The sequence below is a fragment of the Bos grunniens genome, chromosome 10 (genome assembly GCF_055505025.1).
Source record: "Bos grunniens cultivar Pamir isolate PY7600 chromosome 10, Bosgru_T2T1.0, whole genome shotgun sequence".
Classification (NCBI taxonomy): Eukaryota; Metazoa; Chordata; class Mammalia; order Artiodactyla; family Bovidae; genus Bos; species Bos grunniens.
Genome location: NC_141174.1, coordinates 65,065,639 through 65,086,162, shown reverse-complemented (window position 1 = coordinate 65,086,162; position 20,524 = coordinate 65,065,639). Strand labels below are relative to the sequence as shown.

At 36.8% G+C, this 20,524-nt stretch overlaps 1 protein-coding gene across 3 annotated transcripts in view; it reads right to left on the bottom strand.

The window, feature by feature from the left end:
• Nucleotides 1-20,524, bottom strand: part of UBR1 (ubiquitin protein ligase E3 component n-recognin 1) — a 154,597-nt gene that overhangs the window by 97,030 nt on the left and 37,043 nt on the right. For all 3 annotated transcript variants that reach the window (XR_015134868.1, XR_015134869.1, XM_086321677.1), the window contains exons 5-12: nucleotides 17,546-17,676; nucleotides 15,438-15,576; nucleotides 14,073-14,135; nucleotides 13,713-13,836; nucleotides 13,296-13,403; nucleotides 12,564-12,652; nucleotides 4,054-4,152; nucleotides 3,027-3,184 (exon numbers count right to left, since the gene is read on the bottom strand). Coding sequence is in view for 1 of the 3 variants with exons in the window: in XM_086321677.1 (XP_086177803.1) it covers nucleotides 3,027-3,184; nucleotides 4,054-4,152; nucleotides 12,564-12,652; nucleotides 13,296-13,403; nucleotides 13,713-13,836; nucleotides 14,073-14,135; nucleotides 15,438-15,576; nucleotides 17,546-17,676 (911 nt within the window). In the remaining 2 variants the exon portion in view is untranslated. The remainder of the gene's footprint in view (nucleotides 1-3,026; nucleotides 3,185-4,053; nucleotides 4,153-12,563; nucleotides 12,653-13,295; nucleotides 13,404-13,712; nucleotides 13,837-14,072; nucleotides 14,136-15,437; nucleotides 15,577-17,545; nucleotides 17,677-20,524) is intronic.

Here is a 20,524-nt window from a genome sequence, read left to right as displayed (position 1 = left end):
TCAGTCTCAAAATACATGTCAAAACTACCTGTGCAGGATGTCTGCTGTCTGTGCAAACTGTTTCAGTATATTCTGTAAGTTAAAAACTAATTTTATTCATTAAAATGACATACTTTTACCCCTAAAGCATGTAGTCATAAGAATTACAGAAAAATTGCAACGCATATAGTAGTATGGCCTGAGGATTCAATACCTTTATTGCTGCTGCTCAGTATGACTAGAGATTTGTAACTTGGTGTGAATATTCCGGTACTGGTTACCAGAGCCATTCAGTCCTGCTATCTGATTTCAGTACCATAGATAAACTACTGCTGGTGGGTCAGGAAATTTATAAGACTTCCCACCTCCAGGCATTCTTTGCCCTGATCCCAGAAGGAGGATATAAACACCTATGTCATCCTGGCTTACATATCAGAATACATTTGTTTCAAAAGATAAACAGACCCAATGTGGCCTACAATTTATAAGAACAATACTTCTTTAGGCTGCAAAGAAAATGACTGGTTTCATGTGAAATGGGAAGGTTTACCATGAAATAAATTCTCAGGAAGGAGTAATTAATAATTGATAAAAATTATTTTGCAATCAGTCAACCCAAATCAATTCCTATTACACAACAGGTATCAGGAACAGAAACACAGATACGATACCCAACCCTTGAAGTTCACAGTGTAGAGGGAAAAAACAGATATGTATCCTGGACACTGTAATCCAAAGTTAAGCTCCCCAAAAAAGGGCACAAAGGAAGTAATGCAGAACATAAAAGACAAGGCAAAAAGATGGAGGAAAAATTAATTTTATTTGTAAAGATAATAAGGATTATGGTTTAATTTTTCCCTTTGAATATCTATTAATATGTTCAAAGTTAAAATACAATCATCTGGACTTTATCAAAGAAATAACTTTATGTTAATTTATTCTAAACTTTTCCTTTAAAGTAAAAGTAAAAAAGGCTAAAGTTTAAATTTTACCACAATGAATAAATGGCATCAAAGTTTGGCTGTTTTCTAGAGCACAGTGCTACTCAAAAGGTCGGTTCACACACCAGAAGTATCAGCATCAAGTAAATCTTTAGAAATGCAGAATCTTGGGTTCTAGTCAGATCTACTCAGTCTGCCTTTTAACAAGCTCCCACAATGATCTGCAGTCATTAACACTTGAGAAGCACTGATCTAGAGAAAAGAATTTATGTTTCTAGTTTCTTGTGACTTCACATAGTTTATGCCTGACTCCTATAGGAGACCTAGGAAGTAAAGAAGATGCAAGAGACAGGAAGAAAAGAAAGAGTAAAGAAGAAAAGAAACAACTAAAAGGCATTAAGTATTTGTGGCTATTTCTGATTTAAAAGGGTTTCAAGAAGAAGTGGTGAATGAATAAGGCTATGGGGAAATAATAAGAATTACTACAAAATTTCTACAATGAGAGACTGAGAAATGGGGCTCAATAATTACTTGTAAAATGAAGGGAATATCTGATTGGTGTTTTAGGCCAGGTTTCAGACAAGGCTTTACTGCTGTTTATGTAGTCTGTGAGGCTACTTGACGTAGTGAAAGGAACATGAGTATTACAGATAAATAGTGCTAGGCTCAAATCCGGCCACTTACTAGCTTTATGACCTTAGGCAAATAATTATAATCTACAAATAAAGCTTATACCACCTGCCTTATGAGAACACTGCAAGAATAAAATGAAGTAGAATAAGCAAAGTTCCTTAGTACACAATGGTTACTAATAAATAACACAGGACCCTTGTGAGAGTGAATTAAATAAGTCCTCAAAAGACATTAATTTTCCCTTCTCCTTGTCTTTAGAGGTATGTCTACTTATATAAGGATGTAGAAGAGAAGTTGTGAGCATTGCAAGAGTGGGAAAACTTTAAAATTACCTTCCCAACCAAGGACCCTAAAGTTCTACCATAGGGGTAGGCCTCCCAGGTGGTACAATGGTAAAAGAGCCCCACCTGCAATGCAGGAGACAAGCAGACGCAGCCTGGAGGAGGGAACGGCAACCCACTCCAGTATTCCTGCCTGGAGAATTCCATGGACAGAGAGGCCTGGCAGGCTATAGTCTATGGGTCGCAAAGAGTTGAAGTAACTCTAAATTATTTACTGTAGAGAATAATTATAGTCAGAGATCCACAAAATAAAATAAAATATGGTAAAATAATGATGTGCTTATGCACTACTTATCTGGATAGAAAAGGAACTCTGTTATAAGAATACTTCAGAGTAATGAGAACTACAGTAAAGAGATTTTTCCTATACAGCAGACCAAAGGAATGACAAATAGAATAATTTAACACTAAATATTAAGTACTGCCATTTGGAGTTTTTGTATATTTTTTGTTTGTTTTGTGTGATATATATCTCAGAGCTCTTTTTTTAAACAGCAAAGTAAATGAAACATATTTTGTCAATATATTCTTAAAATAATTTTTTGAAGTTTATGATTTATTGAATACTTTATATAGCATAATCCTTACAGTAGTCACCATCTATTTTTAAAAAAATAGAAATTTATTTCCTTTTAGGTTCAATGATCCCAAATATGATCTATCATGTGATTTCAACTTTAGTTTAAAAGGAAACTCCATTCTCTTCAGCGAGAATATCTTAAGAAACCTTGGATGAATATCTATAACTTGATCATATGTATGAAAAAGGGAATTAAAAAAATTCACATCAACAAGATCGTTTGAAACTAACCACAAAGAGACTATGCAAGAGGGGCAGAAGAAAAATGCATGAGTGGAAGTGAGTGGAAGACATGGTGACTACAATGGAGACTCATTTAATGATCCCAAAAGACCCTAGTTCCTATGAGAGGCCCTTCCTCAGTATCTTCTTTATTGACCTGATTTTAACTTTATAAAAAGACTTTACTTAAGAGATTTACTGACATGACAGTCACAGTTCTTTGTACTCATCATCACTAGATAACCAAAAAGATCAGATGTTTATTTATAGGATAGAATAAATCCAACTGTGTTTAATAGGTACCCTCACCTTTTGACTCGAACAACTTACTTTAGATCACAAATTACTGCATATACTCTTCCCAATTTGTCTTGGCTATAACCCTGGAAGTTGAATTTATTGTTCCTATCCAAATACTCAGGCAAAACTTCCAGGAGAGTTTCAGTAATGACAGAGATAACATTCTGCTCTTCAATAAGATGTCGAGCCTGTAGAATATGTCAAGAATATTGTCATTAGTATTAACTCATTATAGTATGGATTTTATCTATTCATTTGGTTGGTAAGTCATTTTGAATAAATGTTTGCTGAGCATCAAACACAGTCCTTATTCTCACAGAATAGCAATTTCTGAGAAATTATTTTCTAAAAGTTCCCTACCTCTCAGTAACTAGAAAACACCTGTCTGAACACCCAAAGCCCATTACACATGTTACTGACATGAATGTTTACCACTATTAATTATACAGTGAGCGAAGTAGAACAAATAGATATACCTCAGGCGTCTATCATGTACATTATGTATTCTGACATTTCCCCTTCACCCACAATTCAATTTCTCTTTCATATCCTTTTCTCTGGGCTTTGAAAAGAGAAAGTAGAAACCAAACTGTCCATAAGAAACAGCAATGGTAGTAGTACAAAAAGGAAGCAGAATCCTTCACTCTCCTCCCAAGCCTTGCAGCACCACCTCCTGCAAATGCCTGACAGTTATACTCTCACCCAGTTTTGCTGTATCTTAGGCTCTCCTCTCACCCTCAACAACAACAAGAGTAAAGGTATTAATAAGGCACTGCTCCTAAGTTACTCTAGACATCGAGAAACCAGCTCTGGTGTTCCCCTGCAGAAATGAGGACTTTCAAAGCAACTCAGAGCCACCACTCCCACTCCACGAGTTACCTAGTCTTTGGGAACCATTAAAGTATTCACATGCTGATACCACTGAAGAATTATTCAACTTTCCAAGTGGAATAGAACATAGTGACTCAGAAATTGTTTTAATTCAACATTAAATAAAATTCTTTAAAAATAAAACAAATGTTACTTAGAAAGATTGTCAAGACTAATTAATACATACCAAAGTAGGAACAGTAAACATCTGAACTGAGAGTGCAGTTATAGAGATACTTCTGTCATGGTCATCACTGATATAGTCTTTCTGGAGCTGCTTGTAATACTGAAAGATACAACAATAAGTAGAGAAGCAATTATAAATGACTACTGAAAACTTTTAAAATCCCAGTTTTAACAGCTCCTGTATTTGTTTCTATGTATAAGATGGCAAGTATTATAATACCTTTTTATTAAAGGGAGATACTACAGTCAACAAAAATTTAGTAAAACAGCAAGTAACAAAAGATCGAATAGGAATTCAGCTATCCAATCTAGTATAGTAAGAAATAATGATTTTTAAAAAACAAAACACACACACACACAGAGGTAAAAATCATAGAGGACTGCAAAGGTGCAATATATCCTTTCTCCAAACAGAATCTGGGGCAATCTTTAGCAGATTTTCTTCCCAATGAAATAAAGAAGGGACTATATTAAATGCATTTAAAAACTGATATGACCCAGAAAATCAATCATCAGATTCAATCCAGCCTTAAACAGAATGGATGCTGGCTGTGCATAACTTCTTATCCATACTAATGCATACCAGATGAAAATCAACCCTGCTATCTTGCAAGAACAAAAACAATAATACATCCAGTCATGCCTCAAGCAGCTATTATATATAAGCACAGTATTAGATCCTTGACCTAAATATTTAATTCCATTAGAATTCACACGAAGTTTAACAGGTAATCCTAAGGACGGTGAACTGCTGTTGTATAAAGAAAAAACTTCATTTCAGATCACATACATGGTCCTTTATTCTATCTCTAAAGAGTTTTTGAAGAATAGAGTTGATAATTTGAGTTGTCATCACCTTTCAAGAAACCAAATATCTTAGCTGCTTTCATCAATCTAATTATAAAATCAAGGAAGTGCAAGTATCTTATCCCACATTATCATTTACCTATGATAACCATTATTTCATGTTCTGCTTTCAATTCCATTCTGATTCTACCTCTGTCCTAAGTTTTGAAAAATTTTGTGCAACTCAAAATCAGAATAAACTAACAAGTATTTCTTGCATACCTCTGTATAAGACAAAGTAAAAGATTTAAAGAAGTACATGTTCTAACTAATTTAACTTGAGAGACACATAAGAAAATATAACAGTGTAAGGGATATACAATAGATCAACAAAACAATATTAAAAAGCTATAGAAGCAGTTCTAAGAAGGAGGGATAGGATGGGAGGAATAGGACACTTTTCCTCCCACAAATTCATCAAAAGATCATTTGAATGCTGAGCAACTTCCACAAAACAATTTCTGAATACTGGCGGAAGACACCAGGTACCCAGAAAGGCAGCCCATTCTCCTCGAAAGAAGGTAGGACAAAACATAAAAGACAAAAAGAGAGACAAAAGAGTTAGGGACAGAGACCGGTCCTGGGGAGGGAGTTGTGAAGGAGGAAAAGTTTCCCAAACAGTAGGAAACCCTCTCACAGGTGGGTCTGTGGGGAGTTTCAGATCTCAGAGGGCAGCATAACCGGGAGAAAAAAACAAAAACAAAAACCCACAGAATACTCACCTAAACACAACTGCCAGTGGAAAAGTATCCCAAACGCTTGTGTTTGCCACCAGCCAGCAGGAGCTGGACAGGGAGGTGAAGGCTGCATAATCGGTGCTTAGGATAAGGACTGGGCTTGAATGCCCTGAGGACAATCTGAGGGAGCTAATGTGAGATAGCAACCCAAACTGTGGGATTGTCGGAGAAGAAAAAAAAAAGAGAGAACTTTACCGCAAAAGGCTCTAAAGCACAGCCTGTGCTGCTCACAGAACAAAGGATTGAGCCAATACCAAAGGAGAGCTAGCCGGGGGTGTACAGGCCTCTCCCCTCTGCTGAAGGCAGAGAAGCAGGTGTGTGACAGCCAGAGTTGGAAGGCAAGGGGCTGCTCCAATCTTGGTCCCAGAGATGGGCATCCTCCACTAAACTATGAGCAGGCTTCCAGTTGCTAACCATGTCTTCCTGGGATCCTGGACAGTTGACATCTGCCAGGAGTGTCACAGCCTGAGATCAGCTCACCAGAAGAGACATGCAGCCTACCTGGGAAACCACGTGGCTGGGACTGGGGAGGTGATTAAGACGCATGTTCCACCTGGGACAGTGCATTTGTCAAACACCTGGTTGCCTGAGCTGCTTGGACCTGGGAAGGGCACAAAACGCATGCCCAACCTAGTCTGTGCCCTTGCAGAGTACCCGAGAACCTGAGCAGCTTAGACCTGGGAAGTGCAAAAACTGCAGGGCCTGCTTTGGACAATGCCTCTGCAGAGCACCCTGGAGCCTGAGCAGTGTAGACCCAGGAAGCACATGCTGCCATGAGCTGGGGCAAACCCAGTGTGGTCCATACACTGCGAGCACTCCCCACACACGCCAGCAATATTTGTTGGCAGTGTCCCTCGCTCCCCACAACACAACTGAACAAGTAAGCCTAAATAAGTGACCACCTTTGCTCCCTTGTGTCAGGGCAGAAATTAGACACTGAAGAGACTTGCAAACAGAGGAAGCCAAAATAAAGAAGAGGGAACAGCTCTGGAAGTGTCAGGTGCAACAGATTAAAACCCTGTAGTTAACATTGACTAAGCACTGGAGGGGCCTATAGACCGTGGGAACAAGTACAAGCTGGAACAAAGAACTATCTGAAACTGAACTGACCCCACACTGCCCACAACAGCTTGAGAGAAATTCCTAGATATATTTTTACTATTATCACTTTTTCATTTTTTTAAACTTTAACCTCTTTATTACTCCTTTAATTTTCATTTTTATAACCTACTATTATGTTGCAGGAAAAAAGACCCTATTTTTAAAGCAAGTTTCATATATATATATTTTATAATTTTTTGTGATTGATTTTGTTTTGTATTTTCAATATTGTTTTTTTGAAAATCTAACCTCTACTCTAGACTTTTAATCTCTGCGTTTTTGGTATTTGTTATCAATTTTGTACCTTTAAGAGTCTAATCTTCAAGATCCATTTTCACTCAGGGGTGTGATTACTGGCTTGATTTCTCTCTCCCCTTTTGACTCTCCCTTTCCTCCCCCAGGTCATCTCTAAATCCTCCCTCCCCCTTCTTTTCTCGACTTAACTCTGTGAATCTCTTGGGGTATTCTGGGCTGTGGAGAACACTTAGGGAACTGATTACTGGCTAGACTGGTCTCTCCCCTTTGACTGCCCCTCTTCTCCTGGTCACTTCTATCTCCTTCCTCCCTCTTCTCTTCTCTGTGTAACTCTGTGAATCTCTCTGGGTGTTCCAGATTATGGAGAGCACTTAGGGAACTGATTACTGGCTAGACTGCTCTTTCCAGTTTTGACTCTCCTTCTTCTCCTCCTCAGAGAAGGCAATGGCATCCCACTCCAGTACTCTTGCCTGGAAAATCCCATGGATGGAGGAGCCTGGTGGGCTGCAGTCCATGGGGTCACTCAGAGTCGGACACGACTGAGTGACTTCACTTTCACTTTTCACTTGCATGCATTGGAGAAGGAAATGGCAACCCACTCCAGTGTTCTTGCCTGGAGAATCCCAGGGACGGGGGAGCCTGGTGGGCTGCCGTCTATGGGGTCGCGCAGAGTCAGACACGACTGAAGCGACTTAGCAGCAGCTTCTCCTCCTGGTCACCTCTATCTCCCTCCTCTCTCTTCTCTTCTCTATGTAACTCTGTGAATCTCTCTGGGTGACCCCTGCTGTGGAGAATTGCTTCACCATTAACCTAGATGTTTTCTCATCTGTGCTGTATGGATGGAGAAATCTTGAGGCTACTATAAGAGAAGGACAGAAAACCAGAGGCAGGTGGCTTAGCTCTAAAACTTGAGAACATCAGAGAATTCCTGATTCCAGGGAACATTAATAGACAAGAGCTCACTCAAAGCCTCCATACCTACACGGAAACCAAGGTCCACCCAAGGGACAAGTTCCAGAGCAAGACATACCATGCTAATTCTCCAGCAAAGCAGGAACACAACCCTCAACATTAAAAGACAAGCTGTCCAAAGCCATGCCAAACTCACAGACACCCCAAAACTCACTACTGGACACTTCATTGCGCTCTAGAGAGAAGAGATCCAGGTCCACCCACCAGAACACAGATGCAAGCTCCCCTAACCAGGAAACCCTGACAAGCCACTAGTCCAAACCCACCCACAGGAAGCATGCTCCACAATAAAGAGGAAAGACAAACTTCCAGCCTACAGAAAAGCACCCCAAACACAGCAATCAAAACAAAATGAAAAGGCAGAGAAATATTCAGCAGGTAAGGGAACATGATAAATGCTCACCAAACCAAACAAAAGAGGAGGAGATATGGAGTCTACCTGAAAAAGATTCAGAATAATGATAATACAGCTGATCCAAAATCTTGAAAACAAAAATGAGTTATAGATAAATAGACTAGAGACAAGGATTGAGAAGATGCAAGAAATGTTTAACAAGGACCTAGAAGAAATAAAGAAGAGTCAATCAATAATGAATAATGCAAAAATAAAAATGAATAATGCAATAAATGAGATCAAAAACACTCTGGAGGAAACCAACAGTAGAATAACTGAGGCAGAAGATAGGATAAGTGAGGTGGAAGACAGAATGGTGGAGATAGATGAAGCAGAGAGGAAAAAAGAATAGAAAGAAATGGGGACAACCTCAGAGACCTCTGGGACAATGTTAAATACCCGAACATTCAAATCATAGGTGTCCCAGAAGAACAAGACAAAAAGACAGGGCATGAGAAAATACCTGAGGAGATAATAGTTGAAAACTTCCCTAAAATGGGGAAGGAAATAGACACCCAAGTCCAAGAAACCCAGAGAGTCCCAAACAGAATAAACCCAAGGAAAAACACCCCAAGACACATATTAATCAAACTAATGAAGAGCAAATATCAAAAGCAGCAAGGGAAAAGCAACAAATAACATACAAAGGGATCCCCATAAGGATAACAGCTGATCCTTCAATAGAAACTCTTCAGGCCAGGAGGGAAAGGCAGGACATACTTACGGTGCTGAAAGAGAAAAACCTACAACCAAGATTACTATACCCAGCAAGGATCTCATTCAAATATGAAGGAGAAATCAAAAGCTTTACAGACAAGCAAAAGCTGGGAGCATTCAGCACTACCAAACCAGCTCATCAACAAATGCTATAGGATCTTCTCTAGAAAGGAAACACAGAAAAGGTTTATAAACTCAAACCCAAAACAACAAAGTAAATGGCAATGGGATCATACCTATCAATAATTACCTTAAATGTAAATAGGTTGAATGCCCCAACCACAGACAGACTGGCTGGATGGATACAAAAATAAGACCCCTATATACGCTGTCTACAAGAGATCCACCTCAAGCCAAGGGACACATACAGACTGAAAGTGAAGAGCTGGCAAAAGATATTTCATGTGAATGTAGACCAAAAGAAAGCAGGAGTAGCAATACTAATATCAGATAAAATAGACTTTGAAATAAAGATCACAAAAGAGACAAAAAAAGAAAACTATACGCCAATCTCATGATAAACACAGATGCAAAAATTCTCAACAAAATTCTAGCGAACAGAATCCAACAATCTATTAAAAAGATCATACATCATGACCAAGTGGGCTTTATGCCAAGGATGCAAGGATTCTTCAATATTGCAAATCAGCAATGTTATATAACACATTAATAAATTGAAAGATAAAAACCATATGATTATCTCAACAGATGCAGAGAAAGCATTTGACAAAATTCAACACCCATTATGATAAAAACTCTCCAGAAAGCAGGCATAGAAGGAATATACCTCAACATAATAAAAGCCATATATGATAAACCCACAGCAAACATTATCCTTAATGGTGAAAAACTGCAAGCATTTCCCATAAAATCAGGAACAAGACAAGGGTGCCCGCTCTCACCACTACTATTCAATATAGTTTTGGAAGTTTTAGCCACAGCAATCAGAGAAGACAAAGAAATAAAAGGAATCCAAATTGGAAAAGAAGTAAAACTCTCATTGCTTGTAGATGGCATGATTCTCTACATAGAAAACTCTGAAGACACCACCAGAAAATTACTAGAGCTAATCAATGAATATAGTTGCAGCATATAAAATTAATACACAGAAATCCCTTTCATTCCTATACACTAACAATGAGAAAAGAGAAAGAGAAATTAAGGAAACAATCCCATTTACCATAGCAAAAAAAAAGAATAAAATACTTAGGAATAAATCTACCTAAAGAAACAAAATACCTATATATAGAAAACTATAAAACACTGATGAAAGAAATCAAAGAAGACACAAATACATGGAGAAATATACCATGTTCATGGATCAGAAGAATCAATATAGTGAAAATGAGTATACTACCCAAAGCAAACTACAGATTCAATGCAATATCGATCAAGCTACCAACGATATTTTTCAGAGAACTAAAACAAATAATTTCACAATTTGTATGGAAATACAAAAAGCCTTGAATACCAAAGCAATCTTGAGAAAGAAGAATAGAAGTGGAGGAATCAACCTGCCTGACTTCAGACTATACTACAAAGCTATAGTCATCAAGAAGACAGTATGGTATTGGCACAAAGACAGAAATAAAGATCAATGGAACAAAATAGAAAGCCCAGAGATAAATCCATGCACCTGTGGACACCTTATCTTTTACAAAGGAGGCAAAAATATACAATGGAGAAAAGACAATCTCTTTAACAAGCGGTGCTGGAAAAACTGCTCAACCACCTGTAAAAGAATGAAACTAGAACACTTTATAACACCATACACAAAAATAAACTCAAAATGAATTAAAGATCTAAATGTAAGATCAGAAACTATAAAACTCCTAAAGGAAAACATAAGCAAAACACTATCTGACATAAATCACGGCAAAATCCTCTATGACCCACCTCCCAGAGTAATGGAAATAAAAGCAAAAATAAACAAATGGGACCTAATTAAAATTAAAAGCTTTTTTGCACAACAAAGGAAACTATAAGCAAGGTGAAAAGACAGCCTTCAGAATAGGAGAAAATAATAGAAATGAAGCAATTGACGAAGAATCTCAATAATATACAAGCAACTCCTGCAGCTCAATTCCAGAAAAATAAATGACCCAATCAAAAAATGGGCCAAAGAACTAAACAGACATTTCTCTAAAGAAGACATACAGACGGCTAACAAACACATGAAAAGATGCTCAACATCACTCATGATCAGAGAAATGCAAATCAAAATCATAATGAGGTACCATCTCTTGCTGGTCAGAACAGCTGTGATCCAAAAGTCTACAAGCAATAAATGCTGGAGAGGGTGTGGAGAAAAGGGAACACTCTTACACTGTTGGTGGGAATGCAAACTAGTACAGCCACTATGGAGGACAGTGTGGAGATTCCTTAAAAAACTGGAAATAGAACTGCCATATGACCCAGCAATCCCACTGCTGGGCATACACACTGAGGAAACCAGAATGGAAAGAGACATGTGTACCCCAATTTTCATCGCAGCACTGTTAACAATAGCCAGGACATGGAAGCAACCTAGATGTCCATTGGCAGATGAATGGATAAGAAAGCTGTGGTACATATACACAATGGAATATTACTCAGTTATTAAAAAGAACACATTTGAATCAGTTCTAATGAGATGGATGAAACTGGAGTCTATTATACAGAGTGAAGTCAGAAAGAAAAAGACCAATGCAGTATATTAACACATATATATGGAATTTAGAAAGACAGTAATGACGACCCTATACACAAGACAACAAAAGAGATAGAGATGTAAAGCACAGACTTTCGGACTCTGTGGGAGAAGGCGAGCATGGGATGATTTGAGAGAAAAGTATTGAAACATGTATATTACCATACATGAAATAGATGACCAGTCTAAGTTCGATGCATGAAACAGGGCACTCAAAGCCGGTGCACTGGGACAACCCAGAGGGATGGGATGAGGAGGGTGGGAGGGGGCTTCGGGATGGGGGACACATGTACACCTGTGACCAATTCATGTCAATGTATGGCAAAAACCACTACAATATTGTAAAGCAAATCCTCCAATTAAAATAAATTTTTTAAAAAAGATATGTTTGTATATTCTAGCCTCAGATAGTTAAGTATAACTCTTACCCATCAAATTTCTGCCTCCTTTTAGCATGTATATATATCTGTTCCTTTTCCGTGCTCTTCTTTCAACTAGTCACTGCTCTTGTTACAATTTTAACTAACAGACAAGTGATTAGAAAAGATAAATGTACTCATAATTGTGACAACTTCCTACTGCTTTGTCTATGCAAATAACAGGTCATTTTTCAACTATCTCCTCTTAGACTACTGTTTTCATACTACCAAATGTGAAGTTAAATGATGAACTTTTTGAAAAACAAATAAGCTGTAAAATTAAATTCCCGCTCTGTAATTATCCCCTTTGTTTCCATTATTTCACTTACAAAATGGTTTTCTATTTTCATTTGTTGACATCTATTTATAAAGAGCAATTACCTTCACAAATTCCATAGCAAAGAATTTTTTGTATTCCATCTCCATAAAAAAACTGCTGAAGATCAACTCGTGAAGGATCTTACGGGCACCTATAAATCATTTTGGGGAGAAGTGGGAGGAGCATTGCCAAAGCAAAGAAAACATTTTAGCTATTAGTAGTGGCAGAACACTATAAAAATATTTCACATGCTAATAGACTTCAAGGACTCAAATATTAGTGGCACTTATCACGTTAATATTTAAGAGCTAGAATTTAAGATACATACATGTAATGCCTTTTCCCTTATTTTCTGTACCCGTCTCACTGCTGTACCTTTTACTTCATCCTACTTCGTCCAACCTTTCTCCATTTCTTTTCATTCTGTCTCACTAAAAACTATCCTATGTACCTTCCCTTCTCCATCCCCTTTAGGCTTTCTCTAACTTTTTACTTTTGGGTCTTCATTTAGATTTTAAAAATGAAAATTAACATGGCTTTTATAATGGCATTACTACATGAATACATACATACTCTTTTTTACTGGTTCTGACTAAATGAAAAGGCACTACAATTAAAAGGCAACCTCCCTGGGTTTTAACACAGAGGAATACATATTGACTGCTTAATCTCACCCTGAAAATATAATATCTTATCAAGTTAATTGATTTAATAAACAAAAGAGATCACAACTCCACTACAGCTGTAATATTCCTTTGCTTCAAAGCAAGAAGTGTAAGTAAAGATCTACCTACCTTTATAAAGCTTTGCATCCCAAAGCATTAACCTGCTTATGAGACAGGGATTCTCTGAGCCAGGTTCTTCTCTAAGGCAAGCTTGGCAAAAGATCTGTCTGAAGTCACCTACAAACAAAAGAAGTTACATAGTTTTTATTCTTAAAGTATTTCTCCCAAAAATACATTTCCTATAAGAACATATGAAGAAACTAACAGTAAATGCTCTCATACTTGATGTCAAGAATAATTCTGTCAACATCAAAGAATCAAGAGCCAACAAAACATTATTCATAGCATTTGAAATGCAATACTGAAAATAATCAAAATGCATAAAAAACAAACATTTTACTTTATACTCAACAACATTTTAAAATCTGTGGCTATTTAAAAAGACAATATTTTATGAAAAATAAGAAAAACAGGCTATATGCTTACTTGAGTAGCTCATAATTTTATTCATCCAGGACCCCAGACGCAAAGCAAATTTCTGATGCGCCATAACCTCAGAGTGTAATACTTCTACATGAAGTGGATGTTGAGAGACATTTTCTGAATGACTCTACAAATGAAAGGAATATTAGAAACAAACTAGTTTTTAAATTTTTGTTTTAAAAGTTATCTAGTCCTCAAAAAAAACAAATCATATAACTGTTACATTTTCAAAACTCTGGGTTTAAATGCTCCAAACTTATGTTTACTTAGGATGTCAAACCATTTCAACAATATAACTGTTTTACTTGGGCTCTTGTACATTCCTCTTAACATTTTCGTTTTGACCCTAATTCAGAAAATTACCTTTATATCTTCCTTTGCTTCCTGGCAAGCAGCAAAAGCACCTGCTTTAACAGCCCGACGGCCCTAATTTTAGACAAACATGAGAATTAAGTAGTAGATTGACAATCCCAATCAACAAGTAATATAAAACCCAAAGACCCAACAAGCTCTTAATTATTAATCATTTTTGACCACCTAAAAATCCTAAGATTGATAACACCTATAAGATAAACAGACTCTTGAGAGTCCCTTGGACTGCAAGGAGATCCAACCAGTCCATTCTGAAGGAGATCAGCCCTGGGATTTCTTTGGAAGGAATGATGCTAAAGCTGAAACTCCAGTACTCTGGCCACCTCATGCGAGGAGTTGACTCATTGGAAAAGACTCTGATGCTGGGAGGGATTGAGGGCAAGAGGAGAAGGGGACGGCAGAGGATGAGATGGCTGGATGGCATCACTGACTTGATGGACGTGAGTCTGAGTGAACTCCGGGCGTTGGTGATGGATAGGGAGGCCTGGAGTGCTGCGATTCATGGGGTCGCAAAGATTTGGACACGACTGAGCGACTGATCTGATCTGATCTGATGCAGCTTCAGAACTTTCAATGCCACTAGTAGGGAATTTCTATACTTTAGGGACTCAGATTTCTTGTTTCACAAAAATGTCATTATTTACTTATTGTACTCTATTAGATAACAATAAATTAGCTTTAATAAACTACTATTATTAATATAGGCCTTAGATACTTTTCATGAGTGAAACTGAAATTCTTCAACATGTGTTACATAATACACATGTAGTCCACTAGTGGGTTAGAGGTGTGGCCTAACGGATACTGACTTCTCAAGTCCTAGAATCATAATACCAGTAACTAGTGTCATGATGCTTCTTCCACTGTGTTACACTCCTCTTGAGGGTAGGGATTAGGTTAATATTTCTTCTGCTTATCTGAAGAACACATTTTGCTTTGGATGGGTGTTAAATAAAAGCTGAGCCATGTTATCAACATTATTCTATAAATAGTTTTAATAAATACTGTTAAGCTAACCAACTTTTCAGGATTCATGTATTTAGTCATTTATTCAATAATTTACAGAAACAGAACTAAGGTTGAGCTGACATTCTTAACTGCTCTTTGCCAAATATATTCAGTAACTTTCTATTTAGACTAAAAAAGGAAAATAATAGAAATCTAAAACTGTAATATACACACACAGAAAAACCAAGTTTCAACCAATTTACTTAGGCTATAAGGAATAAATGAAGAGCATGGTTGTACCTAACACACTACTAAAGCACTTGGCAAGGGCTACAGAGCTACTTGGCAACACCCAATTTCCAGGAAGCTGAAGAAGACAGTATAATAATTCAAATGAAACTCATGAACCTCTTTGTCTATGGCGGTGGTGTGCATCTGGGCCTCTGCAAGCTCACAGTCAAGAGCTCTTTGTAGACTGTATATGACATGGTCATATGAATGGTGTTCGTCATTGAAAAGGACACAGTAGTATCTATCATTTTTCTCCCTGTTTAAAACAAAAAGATACATATTCAGACACTGCAACAAATAAGCAAAGGAAAACATGAAAACCAGACTAAAATAAAAAATGCCCTGTGATGAGTAGCACCATGTAGTTTCCTGTGTATGAGAAAAGTGAAAGTGAAGTCATGTCCAACTCTTTGCAGCCCCATGGATTGCAGCCTAAGAGGCTCCTCTGTCCATGGAATTTTCCAGGCAAGAATACTGGAGTGGGTTGCCATTGCCTTCTCCAAAGTACCACTCTAATACTAGTATAGGAGATGATTTTAAGTGGTACAGTGCCATAAAATTTTAAAACTCTGATAAAAGTATCAATTTTTTCATGTTTATCCCCAATTTTTCTTACTTCCAGAAGTAAAATGTTATTCTCATTAAGTGGCAGTATACCTTTAATACCATTCATAACTCTTGCTAATCTCCCACTCTGACAAAGGGAGACAAGCCTCAGGCTCAGAACTTTCAAGCAGGGAATGATAAATAGTCAAGATTTCACTAACATTTAGTTTTCATTTATTTTTGTTTCTACCTTCTATTTATTTTAAGAAGTACTGGTTTTATAGTACATTTAAGTTTTTTTTTTAAGGTGTATAGATTTTAAGTGCCAGCACTACCATTTGACTGCAAAACCTCAGACAAATCACTTAAGCATTTAATCTTGCTGAGATGATGGTATCTTTTACATCTCTAAGAAGAGATGTATAATATCTCCATTTGAGTGTGAGGACCTTATAAAATATGTGAAAATGGTTGTGGGCTACAGCTACACAAATGTCAGAAATCACTACCAGTTTTAAACAGATTATAATAATCTTCCACTAAATAGTCAATTGATCCTCATAACTATAAGAGGCAGCTTTTCTTGAGCCTCTTGTACCTTAGGAAATAACAGATTCAAAAAGACTTCTCTTTCGTCCCAAAGCCAAGAAACAATGAGAATTAGAAATCAGATCTGTGAATCTGAAGTACAGTGCTGTCTACATACATGACCACATTCAAGCAACCCACCCTTTTTAGACAGGCAGACTGCCAGAATTATGCTTACCAACACAAAATTTCTTAAAGCATTTAACTGATGCTATCAATGTATTTGAAATTAAAACTTTTTTGGACATAATTTCTGATGACCTTTATTTTTCCAAGCAGTTTATGGTCCCGTAAAAGTCAAAATGATACATTTGATGTCTTTAAAAATTGAAATTCTTAAGTCTTTCTCCTAAAAGAATACAAATAAACCCAGTAAACTCAAAAAACTGTATTTAGATTTGTGAAACCCCTAATATTACACAGGTAGAAAAATTCCCACAAGGCCCAAACTGTATTTCATATCAGGTCTTGAATTCTCTTTTGCCTTTTGTAAATTAAGAGCCAATATTGCTGTCACTAAAAGACTTATAGTTGTTAGAAATTGCTGGGTTTTAGCTAAAAACAAAAACAAAAAACCTCTTAAATTCCTACACATGAAATAATCCTAGATCCCAACGCATAGGACAAAGGGATATATCTCCTTATTCTGACCATCAAAATTTTTGATCAAGAAAAGTGCTAAAGATCTGGACTACAAGGGAAACACTGTTCTGAAGTCCCCACCTTAGTTCACGAACCTCTCAGGGAACCTGGAAGTTGGTCCAGGCCAGGATCAAACTGGGAAATTTACTTCCTTGCTGGGATGAATGGCTGCTAAGAACTTGTAAATCATTGAGAACAACACCCCCAAAATGTTTTTTCTTAAAAATCAGAAGCTCCTGATTAAGCCCTTCTTTTGCCTTAACTTCTGTATAATGTCTTAGCAGAGCATCTCGTATAAATGGACATTTTGGAAAAATTCTCTATATAAAATTTTCACAATGATAGTTAAGTTAAAGCACTAGATAAAAACAAAAGACATTTTTCAAATACTCATTTTGCAATATAAATAACCATCATGAAAACTTCCCCCTTTATAAAAAATCCCTTACCTTTTCTGGAGTTCAGGAGGCAGTTCTTTTTCTTCTTCCCATATAGTCATTTCTACAATGTATTTTATCACCGAAGGGAATATTTTCCTGGCTTGGGCAATTACCTCTTCATTCAATGGACAGCGTAAGTTCTGCAAGAAAGTATAGAAAAACATACTCTCAATGTTGTATACAAGTAAGTGGATGAGAATGATAATGTTATTAATTTATAAGAACAATATCAATAAGTTCATTTACACCATCCTCCAGAATGAATTTAACTTCAGCCCAAGAGGTTGCTGTTCACACTGTTTAGCTGAATTCCTTGTGGCCAAGTTGGTGCTACTGATGACAGAAAGGAAAGGAGGCAAAATCATGGAAGCCTCCCTTATGACACTCTTCCTTATGAATGTTCTTCTCTGCCTGAGTAAACTAATCATATCAGAGAACAACGAGTTATAGGGTTTTGTTTTTCCCTACAGTTTACAAAAACATTTCTCATTTAATTTATTTCAACCAATCCTTACAGCCACTCTGTTAAGGCAGAAAATTTATGGCATTTAAGAGATAAAGATTCCATCTAAGGACTTCTGGGGTAGTCCAATGGTTAAGGATCTGCCTGCCAACACAGGGGACATGGGTTTGATCCTTAGTATAGGAAGATTCCACATGTCTTGGGGCAACTAAACCCATGTGCCACAACGATGGAACCCCATGTGCTCTAGAACCCACACACAGCAACAAGAGAAGCCACCACAATGAGAATCCCGTGCACTGCAACTAGAGAGTTGTCCCTGCTTGCCACAACTAGAGAACACCTGCTTGCAGCGACAAAGACCCAGCACAGCCAAATATAAATAAATAAATATTAAAAAAAATTTTTTTTTAAAAAGATCCCATTCAAGGTCAAAGAGCCTCTAAATGGATATAAAAAGCAATACTAACATCCGAGTCTTTTGACTTTCATGGGAAAAAAAATGTTCATTTCATTAAAGGATACCACTTCCTTAATAGGTTTGTTCAAACCAATTAGCTAAAAAAAAAAAAGCATTTAACTGCTCTGCATCATAAACCATTAGTGAAATGCAAGTCAAAACCAGTGAGATGCCTCTTCATACCTGCTAAGGTGACTATTATCAAAAAGGCAGGTAACAAGTGTTGGACAGAATGCGGAGAAACCTGAACCCTATACACTGCTGATGGAAATGTATGATGGTACAATTTGGAAAAGTCTGAGAGATGCTCAAAATGTTAAGTATAGTGACCTTATAATCCACCAGTTCCACCCTGAGATATCTACCCAAGAAAAATGAAAACATATATCTACACAAAAAATTTGCACACAAATGCTCATAGCAGCATTACTCATAATAGCCAAAAAGTGGAAACAACCTAGATTTCCACAGACTGATGAATGGATAAATAAAATGATGCATAATCCATACAATGGAATATTATTTGGCCACAAAAATAAACTATATGCTAAAAAAGTACTAAAGTATACTCTTGAAATGGGTGAGTTTTTTAATATAGTATGCAAATCATAACTCAATAAGTTGTTTAAACAAAGCAGTAAGCAGGAAAACAAATATAGTAGCTCTTTAATAAGACACACACACACACACACATAAAAATCCAATAGAAATTCAGTAGAAGGCTTTAATATTCAATTTTTAACCTACCTGCTATACACCATACTAATGAACTGCATTTTATTCTGTGGTGACCAAAACATTAATCTACACATTTACTCTTCTGCACCTATTCTTCCTACTCCCCAACGCTTTATTATTTTCTTTTCTACCATCTCTTCAATATGTCACCTTTTCTCTGGAGATTTTACTCAGAAGCTTTTGCTAGAAAGAGAGAAAAAGAGTGCCAAAGGTACTAAGAGCAACATTAATCCACTATGTTCTTATTTCTTATCTTCTTTAGCTTTAGAAATATTTCCTTTCAATTCTTAATCGAAGTAGTCTGAAATGAAAAGTTACAAGAATCTACTTATTACTTCTATACTATATCAGAAGCTAAATTCTTCAGAAGAGTTCTGGTAAGTAGAGAAGAAACTTTTAAATAAATCATGTATAGCTTTTATATATATATATATATTATAAGGTCCATTAGAGGGAACAACAGAGTGATGATCAAAATCAATTTTTAAAAAACCTTAATAATAAACCCAAAATGTACTACAGAACTAGAAAGAAATTTCCCTTAAACATACTTTTAGAGATATTGCCAAATGCTGGACTATAGGCTGATCGGTATTGACCAGGTCTAATTACACTTGGTAAATCCCTATTATGGCTGGCACAATGCCACACACCTGGCAGAGTATGGATTTCACACTCACCAAAGCAGAGACAAAACAAAGGTGAAGCACAGAGGACTCTTGGGGGGCAACTGATTAGTTATATGCTAGCTGTAAGTATGTTCCCACATTCAGATCATGAATCTGTTCCTGAGTATACAGATTTGCGGACATAACAAGCCTGAATGATCTATTTCTTTTTGAATCTAATTATAAATCCAAAGAAACCCAAGAAGACCAGGTTAGTTCAGGACTCAATTCAGTGTTCTGAGGCCATATGACTCGGGAAAACCACAAATAGACTGGAACCCCAAGAGGTAGGAAGAAAGAGGCTAGTTCTATAAACTTGATGAGCACTTAGGTTGATTCAATATCTTGGCTACTGTAAATAATGCTGCATAAACAAGGGTGCATGTATCTTTTGAAATTAAATAAATTTTGTACTTCTTTCTTCTTAATTTTATCTTTGGATTGTTCATTACTAATGTATAAAATACAAGTAATTTTTGTATCTCATATCCTGCAATCGTGCTGAACTTGTTTATTAGTTCTAACAATGTTTTAATGGATTCCTTAGGATTTTCTATATACAAAATCACATCATCTGCAGTTTTACTTCTTCCTTTCCAATTTGGGTGCTTTTTATATTTTTTTCTTGTCTAACTGCCTCAGCTGGAATGTCCATTATA